At 41.3% G+C, this 11,050-nt stretch overlaps 1 protein-coding gene across 4 annotated transcripts; it reads left to right on the forward strand.

Moving 5' to 3' along the window:
• The first annotated feature begins 1,005 nt into the window (after positions 1–1,005).
• tox4b (TOX high mobility group box family member 4 b) lies at positions 1,006–10,327 on the forward strand. Of its 4 annotated transcripts, none has more exons than XM_026298835.1 (9): positions 1,006–1,122; positions 3,876–3,944; positions 5,284–5,571; positions 5,657–5,929; positions 6,252–6,572; positions 6,733–6,813; positions 7,036–7,680; positions 7,973–8,127; positions 9,047–10,327. In XM_026298835.1, the coding sequence occupies exons 1-9, from the start codon at positions 1,117–1,119 to the stop codon at positions 9,102–9,104; spliced, it is 1,896 nt and encodes a 631-aa protein (XP_026154620.1). In that variant the 5' UTR covers positions 1,006–1,116; the 3' UTR covers positions 9,105–10,327. The 4 variants fall into 4 exon arrangements, with proteins under 4 accessions (XP_026154620.1, XP_026154621.1, XP_026154618.1 ...); XM_026298833.1 differs by lacking the exon at positions 1,006–1,122 and adding an exon at positions 1,911–3,641; XM_026298834.1 differs by lacking the exon at positions 1,006–1,122 and adding an exon at positions 1,915–3,641 and having other exon boundaries at positions 5,669–5,929.
• Positions 10,328–11,050: the final 723 nt, after the last annotated feature.

Below are 11,050 nucleotides of genomic sequence, written 5' to 3' on the forward strand. Positions count from 1 at the left end.
GATTTAGGTTTGGATTAGGTTAACGTTGCGATTAGGGTAATGATGGGGGTTAGGAATTTAATTGTGATGATTAGGGTTAAAGTGCCAGGGGGTCTGTTATGTCCTCACAGCTATAGTCAGACACAACTTCCTTTAAAGAGAATGTGAGTTTGTGGCTAAGGTAAGGCGCTGTAAACTACAGGTGTTTGATTCCACTCTAATACTTTTTTTTTTTTTACAATGTTATGTTGTGTTGTAATTTGTTTTTTCCTAAGCATTGTTTTATTGCTTGTACATAAAGTCAAACAAATTCCAAGTTTTAATTTTTTTTTAAATTACATTAATATAAAAAGGAATCATAAAAATCTTTGCTTTAAAAAAAATATGGGAATAAAATTATTTTGAAAGAAAAATCACAGGAGTTGATCATTTGTCAAATCATCAAATCATGCAAGTATGATTTTGTGAACGTGAAAAAGTCATTTTGAACTCTGGGAAATTGTATTAGGTTTTTTTTTTTTTTTTTTGGCTAAATGGTCTCCAGGACAGGTGACACTATTCTCTTCTGCAGCACATTACACTACCTGCCATTGTTTCCAACCTACAGTATAATTAAATATTTTTAGGTAAACCAAACCTGCTCCAAACCTCTGACCTTACTTGATTAATTTTGACTAATGAATTCATCCATGTTACAGGCCCAGGTTGTATTATTGATCACTTATATTAGAGTTGAAACATAGATGGATATATACTTTATTCATCCCCATGGGGGAAATTCAGAACTCTGAATTTATTGCAGAAAATAACTGTCAAATCTTATGATGATCTATTAGTTTTGTTGTTTTTTCATTTTTCCAGCCTCTTTTAGCTGTTTCCTGGGTGAACGACTTGTCGAAAATATAAGTGTCTTAAATTTCACACGGTGAGTCCCACGAACTCCCTCAAAGTGAAGATGGCTGCTTTTACTTTGAAAAGCCAAGGTTTCTGCTTTGCGTGCTGAGGTCACTTCCACTTGTACGTACAATTCGGAAGCCGGTGCCATGTTGTGATATTTGAGGAAATCAGTTCTGGGCGAAGTTCACTAGCAAAAAGTGGAATAAAAACAAAAAAATAAATCAGATTTCGGGGGTGAGCATGGAGGTAAGAGTAGCTGGTATTAGAAACGTTTGACATAATAATAAAAATCACCTTTGTCTTCATTTGTAATGATCAGCTACAGCACACGATCTTTAGTTGTCACAAACACAATAATGATGGCCTTACTACGGGCGGCCCGACCTGTTTCAATTATTACCCATTTAAATAGAATAATTTAACTTTACATGATCAATTTCCTCTATAGGGTTAGTTAATATAATGTTAATCTAATGTAGAACGTTTAAAACTAACAGAACAGAAACAGCATATAACATTTTACAAACCTCTAGCAATGAAATAGATTTAATTATTTTATCGATAAATGTTTGTTTTTTGGAAAGGTTACTAATTTGATACTTAGCGTAGGATCGTATTGGACCGAACCATTGGACAGAACCGGAGGTAAGAAAAGTCTCCAGGCGGCTATTAAGCCTTAAGTTAAGTGAGATTTTATTGGTTTAACCAATAATAACTCTCTCTTGTTTGTGTTTCGCAGCTCCACTCCATTTCAGTCGACATATTATTCCTTTCACAGCAGTAACAATCCATTGGAGCTAATATTAATCCTTTGTGGATAGATTGTGTATCAGAAAACTCAGGCCACTTCCTCTCGTAGCTTTCAAAATAAAATGACTAAGCATAAAACATGCTGACCACAGTAATAACTATATGTCGACTAGTTTTAATTGACACAGGTCAATAAAAGTAATTGCTAGTCCCAGCCCTATTAATCAGTAGCAGCTGTGAACAAAAAACATTAGTAAGAAACAGTATGTATAAAACAAACAAAAAACAAAAGTTCTAATTATGAATACTGGATTAAGATAAACATTAGTGAGGTGTGGGCAAATCGATATTATAGCTATTAAAGATTCAGTTACACTATTTGTAGATGTAAACTTACCTTTTATTTCAAATTCATGTTACTTATTGGTCAGCATATACACTGAGTATCTGTGAAAAACTAAAATTGACAGTAATTTCTGCCCTACTGATGAGCTGGTGCCCAAGGCTGGATTACCTACTGAGCAAAGCAAGCAACTGCTAAAGGGCCCTAAACCCCCATGGGCCCCAAAAGTCCTAGATTTTCTTTTGGGTCTACATAAATTGAGTAACAGACGTTTTATTACATTGAAGTACAGTATAGAGTTTATAAAGTTTATTATGTACTTAATTAATATTGTGCTGATTTGTTGAAAAGATGTGTTTTGTCAAATTGCTTTATTTTTCCTGTCCCGGCCCAAGTTGTTGAAATATGCCAAAGGAAACCGTGGTCATTTGGCCTCTCACTGTAGTCATCTTGTGTCTTGTTATAGTTGTTTTGAGTTTCTTTGTGGGTGGATCTGGAGACATGAGAGCTGGAGTGTGATCTTTTAGTAAGAGGCAGCAACTTGAGATCTCCAGATTTCATCTTTCCAGATGCAGCTTCACTTGTCATGCCTGTTGGTCTGAGGTTGTGTATCTGGGGTTAGTTCTTTGAGGGTGTTTTCAGTTTCTTTGTGGTCACTGTGCATCTTGTTGTGGTTGTTTTGTGTCTTTGTGTGGTCATCTTTGCATCTTTTTGTGGGTGTTTGATTTTGCAAGATGTTCACAGTCACTTTAAACAGAAGCTCCAGCACTGAGCACCCATGGGCCCTGGGCAAAGCCCATTCAATAGTCCCTAAGAGGTTTTTAATTGGCCTTAGTGTGGATAGTATTGTGATGTTTTTGTTTTGTTTTTTAGTATTTTGGCACTTTGAACACAGTGGTTTAAAAAAAAAGACAGCGCGTCTGACTTTATTTTGAAACTTAATATCCGGTTGTTCTCGTTTAACCTGACCCCCTTCCTGTTTAGCCCGTCCGTGATCCGTGGCTCGGGATCCATTGAGTAGCCTGGCCCGGGCCAACACGAAGCAAAAGCTGGGTTTGGGTCTGTCTTCCTCCCCTGTCAGACACCTTGAAACGATCCCTGTCGTCCAGATCTCTCGGTCAGCTTCCGGCTCGTTGCGGTTTCGAGACTCGTCGCGGTCGTGGATTGAATGAGACGTTTGTGGACCGACAGACAACCGGGCTGAGTTGTAACGTTACCGCAGCCTTGCGTCAAAGACGCTAAACCGCGGTCGGACCAGTCAGCGAGAAACACGGGTTAACAGCCACGTTTACCTCGGTAGCTAGCCAGACCGCGGACAGGTTATTTTTGGCACGGTCTCTGGCACACACATGCTCCGGTCGAGCCGTGACAGCTAACCCAGCATCTGTGCACCAGGTCCAGAGTGCTGGCGGTTTCTGTGCAGGTAGAGCTCGTCTTGTTTCCACCACATAGCTGTCTGAGACCACGTTCCCACAACACGGAGGAGATTTCGATTAATTGCGTAACGCGTCGTTGGACTGGAGAGAGGGGCCTCATTGGTAACATATGAGGCCCAGCTGAAAAAATGGACCTGAATTTTTACTCGGATTTAACGGACGGTACCGGGCAGCACGACGGGGATCCAGAGTTCTTGGACCCGCAGTCCTTCAATGGATTTGACTCTGACAACAAGGTGACAATTTAATGAATGGGAGACGCGCTCAGATATGTAAATGTAATGTGCCTAAAGGCTGCTGCTGAACCAGTCTGTGTGTTGTCCAGTTTGCTTGCTTTGTGTAATGGTTGGATTTTTGTGCCTGACTGTTTTTGCTGACTGCTGACTGACATAGATGAATTCTGGGTTTGGACAGTAAGGGGGAATTATTAGAATAACCCTTTTCCTAACTTGGCCACCTGAATGTTTCAGTTCCCTGGAGGCAGTGACAACTACCTGACTATTTCGGGGTCCGGCCATCCCTTCCTCTCCTCCTCAGAGGTAGGCCTTTACACCTTAAATGATGTGGCACTGAATTTCTCCCGGCAAGGTTGTTGTTTATTGTTATGGACCCCCCTTCTCTAGACATGCTTAGCCCTGCAGCCACTGACGGTTCCTAAACTGCAGGACCAAGACTCCCAGTTTCCCAGTATAAGGCTGCTGAACTAGGCCTATACTGGATTTGTGATGCTTGCAGCAGACTGATGGTTTTCAGCATTTCTAAATTCTTTGTGATGTGTAAGTCATTAAAAGTTAGGCCTGCACATAATCCACTTTAACATCAGCCCCACGAGTTGTAATCCGCTCAAATGTGCATTTACTGACATACTCGAATTTTTTTAGTGTGCCTCTAAACCCACTGACCTCTTTGACCTCGCAGGATCTTCCGGTGGAGTATGAAGTGTTTATCAGTACTTTTTGTCACACAGTCGCTGAATAAAGTCAGATGTCTTTTATTAGTCAGAGTTTTAGGAAATTCCTTAAAGTTTCTTTAGAAAAGCTGGTGTTTATACTGGTGTTTGTCAATCAAAGGCTCCATCTGCAATTTGGTACCAACTTTAATGGATGGAAATATTTTTCCCTTATCTACAACAAAATCTTTAAAAAAAAAAAAAGAATCGCAATATAAAGAGTAGAGACTTATTAACAATAAATAATGTCGTTAGATCATTTTAAGGAAACTGTGAGGAAAACATCCTTAGAATTAGCTCTAATATTCAGGATCCGTAAAAGTAAACAGTGTTGTGTTGTGGGAAGAAACTTTCTTAAAGAGATGAAATACATGACAGAATAAAAATCGATGGGATGATGAGATCACCACCACTCTCACTGCTTTGTTCTTTACCTGTTGCTTTAAAATGAGCTCAGTGCTTTTAGGAGTTTGATATCTTACAAAGTATGACTGAAGATTTCCAGTGACCTGACAGGTTTTGCTCTGCAGTTAAACAGCTCTGGGCCAGGTGTAGCATAGGTTGAAATGGTGATCTATCCTAGTTGTTCACCTGAGTTAAGCCCAAAGTTAGGCTGCTGTACCACTAATCTTACTTTGTGAAAAGAGGCACCTAAACACAATTTTAGTGATATTTCACTGTGATGAATCTTAGAAAATCAATCTTAAAGTAAGGCCGTATGAATCTTTGTCCACAATAGTGAAGGCTTCGGTCTGTTTAAGGTATTTACAGAGGGTCCAAAATTTTCCATTTTAAGTGCTTGTTTACGTGTATCCGTTGATTTCTGAGAGATATGTTTTCTCCCAGTCTCTTCCATTTTTACTGTTTTTCCCCATCCTTCAATTCTTCTCTTTCTTCCTCCCTTTTCACCACTCTCTCTTGCTCTCCAGACCTTCCACTGTCCCAGCCTCGGTGATGAGGAGTTGGAGATCCCACCCATCTCTCTGGACCCGGACTCAGCCCTCACCGTCTCAGATGTGGTGTCCCATTTTGGGGAGCTGTCAGACACGGGCCCCTCTGACAGCGTGGTGGTACCCGGGAACGCTGTGGTCGAAGGGGATGACCCCTCGTTTGCATCCACTTTCGTCAACGCCTCCTCACAGGGACTGGAGCACCTGAGTCTGGAAGTCATGAACCAGTCAGGAGGAAGTGGTTTGTTGGGGTCGTCACTGGGGATGGTGAGGAGTACAGGACACTTTAATTCACTGAAATCATCTGTTTCAGACACCAGTTTAATAGCTGCTTTTGTTTGTTCTGCTTCTGTCTCCCCTGCAGGATCTCGGCCATCCCATCGGCTCTCAGTTCAGCAGCTCCTCCCCGGTGACCATCGACGTCCCACTGGGTGACATGAGCCAGGGCTTGTTGGGGTCCAACCAGCTGACCACTATCGACCAGTCAGAGATCAGCGCTCAGCTCGGGCTTGGCCTTGGAGGCGGTAACATACTGCAACACACTCAGTCACCTGAGCAGCCTCTGTCGGCCACGGCGTCGCCCACCAGCTCGCTCCAGGATGACGACATGGATGACTTTAGGAAGGCGAGTCTCAAATGTCCTAAATTCCTGCTATTTTTATTTGCCAGTGTTCAAACTACTCAGGGTTTGTCTCATGAGAGATGAAGTTTTTTTTCATTTCAGTTTGTCTGAAAAATCAGTGTATCTGAGGTACATTGTTTTCACAGGTCATTTGTGAAGCCCCAGCTACAATGACTTTAAATGAAATTTTATTCATTTTTAAATATTTATACTGACCTGAACTAACAAATCATATCCTGAGAGTTACTGGAGTTCTCAAAATCATGTAATTCTTTGGAAATACAGTTTATTATTTGTATTTATTGTCCTCTTTCCATCCAATCAGAGTGTCCTGGTTGAATCTCCGGTCTCCATGGCCGTCTCTCCCGGGGTCATCTCCCTCGATTCGTCTCTGTCCGAGTCCCCGCTCTCAGCACCGACCTCCAGCATCTCTCCAGCTTCTGGACGGAAAGGAGGAGCAGGAGGAGGGAAGAAGGGGAAGAAGAAGAAAGACCCCAACGAGCCTCAGAAACCTGTGTCAGCCTACGCTTTGTTCTTCAGGGACACACAAGCGGCTATTAAAGGACAAAATCCCAACGCCACGTTTGGAGAAGTTTCCAAGATAGTGGCCTCCATGTGGGACAGTCTGGGAGAGGAGCAGAAACAGGTAAGAGTGGAAACAGGGGAACCTACACAAAATGACAATAACGTTCATGTCATGGGATTGAAGACTGCTTTCTCAGCCACCTGCATGAAGATGAGCTCATAACTTGTTACGAGATTTAAACATTCCTAATGTCAGTGCATCTTTTTGTGTTTTTATGTAGGTTTACAAGAGGAAAAACGAAGCAGCAAAGAAGGAATACTTGAAAGCACTGGCAGAGTACAGAGCCAGCCAGATTTCTCAGGTGAATGTTTGATGATTCTGAGTATCGATACATCCACAGTGACAAATCCTGTTTGTATAACCTGAATTGGTTTGTAACGAAAGCTGTTTAAGTCATGGTATTTCTGACCAGCTAAAAAAAATCTCTTCAGTTCAAACTTATGTAATGGAGTCAGAACTTGTAAAACGTAGCGAAAAAGTGTGCGTGAATTAATTATGCATAAACCAACCCTCCTCTTTTCAGGCCCCCATTGAGGTAATGGACACTTCCCCTTCGCCTCCACCTCCAGCACCGGTACCCACAGTCACAGCTGCACCTGGCGCCACCCCAGCGACCCGTCCCTCCAGGTCCCAGCATTACAACCCCGAGGAGAACACCATCACCAACATCTGTACTTCCAACATCATCCTGGACTTGCCTCAGGTCACCACACGCTCCCGCACTGGCGCCATCAAACCCCAACCACCTCCCGCCACCACCACGCCAAACCCTCCCACTGTCACCAAGATCATCATCAAACAGACACCACTGCCCTCTGGCGGCGTAGCAGTCACGGCGACGGCCGCCTCCTCGCCACGGCAGCCGCCGCCGCTGCAGCAGATGCAGAGCACTCCCCCTCCGCCTCGACTGCAGCAGATGGTACATACACAGGCTCCTCCGCCTCTGCAGGCCAAACCCCGAGGTGGAGGCGCAGCTGCTGCCACAGCGCCACCTCCCCTGCAGATAAAAGTTGTCCCAGTGGCACGGCAATCAGATTCAAGCACGCCGATCATTGTGACATCGGCCAGTGAGACCCCTACGTCGGTCACCTCCTCCTCCGCTCTGGCGATGGAGGTGGAGGAGTCTGCTGCCGTGGTGACAAGTGGAGAGGAAGTGGCAGAAGAAGGGGTACGCTTCAAAGTGTAGCTTTTTCTGTGATTTCTGTGTAATGCTGAAAGCATTATATATGTTTTAGATCATTTAGAAGACGTGTCTGTCACACAGGTTGTCCACTTGTGATTATTTTTTGATTATTTCCTGTTCAGTTCAAATGTTGGCCAGAAATCGTAATTTCTTAAACATGTTTGTTTGTTTTGCATATACAGGATAATTTTATTTTCATCCCTATCTATTATGAGTTACACGACTATTAGATTTGTATCACTCTGAATGTAAATATATTTTTCTTATTCTCTCTCAGATGGAGGTGGAGGTGAACGTTGCCCCCAGCCCCAGCATGACCTCTGCCACCAGTCCCAACATTTGTGTGCGTGCCGGCTGCACCAACCCTGCCGTGGAGAGCAAAGACTGGGACAAGGAGTATTGTAGTAACGAGTGTGTCGCCACGCACTGCAGGTGTGTATGCGTGAGGGGTACAAATCGGCTTACCAGCACCCCTGAAGTACTCAGATTAAAACATGGATACTGTGGTATAATAAACATCTCCAGGCAGCTGATCACTCTCTGCCTTGTTGGGAGGTTATAAACTCTGGTTTTGTAGGACGTATTTAATGAAACAAAAAAATATGTTGATAAATGAATTGATTCAATTACGAATCAGAAGGTTGTGACCTGGAGATAAAATGATTACTGATGCTTCATAATGCTTTTTTTTTTTTTTCATATATATATATAGGATTTTGACTGTAATTACTTTGTCCTTTCAAGGCGAAGTGTTTGTAATGATCCATGATAAATTTAATTCCATCAAGTTTTTATTAATAAGATAAATGGAAAAGATGTGACAAAATTGGAAGGTTAAATTCATCAGCAAGGAACCAACCGGCTGCTACAGTCCACGTATCATATGTTAGTTTAGTTTGACACTTGCATATAGTGTGGCTTTTATCCAGGATCCCTCCCCCCTTCAGGTTTATGGAAGCCAACATTTAATGCACGGGGTGCCGGTCGAACGTCTTGCCATAGACTGTCGGCACTTCAGCCTTGTGCCTTTTGTGTTCTGTCAGCATAAGGTTATGAATTAAAATTTTAAAAATCAATTTTTGTTAGGTCTTTCATAGTCTTTCACATATGCATCACAATGCATCTAAGAATCAATTTTTCCCAACCCTAAACAGGATAAGAGTCAAAACTAGGCTACTAATGCATATAAATGTGTTCAGTATCAGCACTATTGGGAAATGTGCAGTTAAGCATAAATTGCTTAAACAACTACATTTTAAGTGCATTTTGTACAAATATTCTTAACTGCGTATGACTATTCGGAAACGAAAGCAGAGTGAGAATCAGCTACTTTGTCCTTTCTCCTCCGCAGAGATGTGTTCATGGCCTGGTGTGCAATCCGAGGGCAGAACTCCACCACTGTCACATAAGGGACAGGACACGTGACGGAGGAGTGCTAGATCAAGAGGAACGGACTGAGATTACACACGAAAATGCAAATGAACACGGGAATGAATGAATGAGTGAGTGAGTGAATGAGTGATAGCCAGATCAGGCTCAGGTATTGGCACATAATGGTTCGTTGTATCATTTCAGATGGGCAGGCAGTCGCAGGAAATTATTGAAGTGTCTCTATAATACACTTTTTCTGTGGCTCTGTCAATCACGAGTGGTTGCCCAGCAGAATAAAGCAATCTCAGAATTATTTACACCTACAGAAATGGAAATGACAGCTCTTAACGTGATGAATGGATAAAAAGAAATACTGAAGAAAACAAGAACGGACCTACACACTTAGATCTGATGCTCCAGAATTCCCTAATAATAATGGATTATGAATTTAAAATATGGACTTGATAAAAAAAAAAAAAAATAGAACATTTTATATGGACTTATGGTGTTTTTAATAGTTTGAAATGGGGAAAGAAAAGTGCAGGAAGTCACAACCTTGCAGGTCAGTTTATTCATTTAAGATTCACCCTCATACATGTATGCTCTTCCCTTTACTGTTACATTGAGGATTGGTTGACTGATGAATGTAAATGAAGTTTGCTTTTTTTTTTTTTTTTTCTTCTTTTAAGAAGTTAATAATGTGCGGGTGCTTCAGCGTTGCCAGGCTGGTGTCTACTTTGGGTATCTGAATGACCGGCACCACAGCACAAACAGTCTTAAAGCTTGGATTGAAGTCATTTTCAGACAAGCTGGAAATGGTTTTTACTTAAAACTTTGGAAACAGGTGCTAAAATTCAGGAAAATAACTCACTGTTCACTGTTCTCTTCGCCTGCCTGCTGAAATACCCTGCGACATAAGAGCTTTTTAAATACATGATGCATATTTTTCTTTTGTGAGGAACATTTATGCTGGGAATTCTTCCTTGGGGAAAAAATAATATTGGAAAGAAATAAAAATACCAGCTCTGACAACACTATTTACTGTAAGGGGAAAGATGATACAGTACAGAAGCTTTAATTTTCAACATGATGGTGTTTAATTTATGGAATTTCTTTCAGGTCTGTTGCTAATCAAGGAAGGGATGGTTGCTTTCAAGAAAACTTCCGGTCAGCTGAAATGATGCAGTAATCAGTCTGGCTTAATGTAGATATCCTGGAAATGTTTGTAACAGTGAAATAAAATATTTTATGTTTTATTATACATTTAGCGTTGAACATTTTGACCTGACCTTGGAAGTGCTGTTAAGATTAATGGAAAAATCAAGTAATTTGATAACTAAGCGATCAAGTAAATAATCAACCAGACTGGCAGGTTTTCAACTTAATGTGAGGTGAAAACACAATATGATCTTCATATAAAATAATAAAAATCAGCTCCACCTTTATGAACTAACACTAGTATGATGCATACATGTTAAAGCACAGGTTATAGAAATTAATGCCATATATCCAAACACTCAAAAATGACCCATTTGCATAATTTGCATTTTTAATTATCATGTACAGGTTTTGTATTGGAGCCTTTTCACATTGATATTGATACTTAAGAGTCTCATAGAAGAGTTGAGACTAGTTGACAATTCAAATGTATATTATTATAGAGGATACCAGAAAATATAGGAATGTTTATCAGTGTGGATGTTGATTAAAAACAAATTATTTTCAAAAGGCAGGCAATTTTGAGTTTCACACAGACGAGAGCATCTCGATTGATTGTATCGCGAGACTGGCCTTGATTCGTTTGATGACGATGGCGGGAAAAGCCACCATGGCGGGAAAGAGCAGCGTGGTCAACAGTCGATAGGAGGCGCTGTTGGTACAAATCACATTCAAGTACGCCACAAATCATTAATATAATTTAAAAGTAAAAGGGAAGGAGAGGAATTCACTATAAAAACATATCGACATTTGTCTATTTTCTCAT

This window comes from Mastacembelus armatus, chromosome 18 (assembly GCF_900324485.2).
Source record: "Mastacembelus armatus chromosome 18, fMasArm1.2, whole genome shotgun sequence".
Lineage (NCBI taxonomy): Eukaryota > Metazoa > Chordata > Actinopteri > Synbranchiformes > Mastacembelidae > Mastacembelus > Mastacembelus armatus.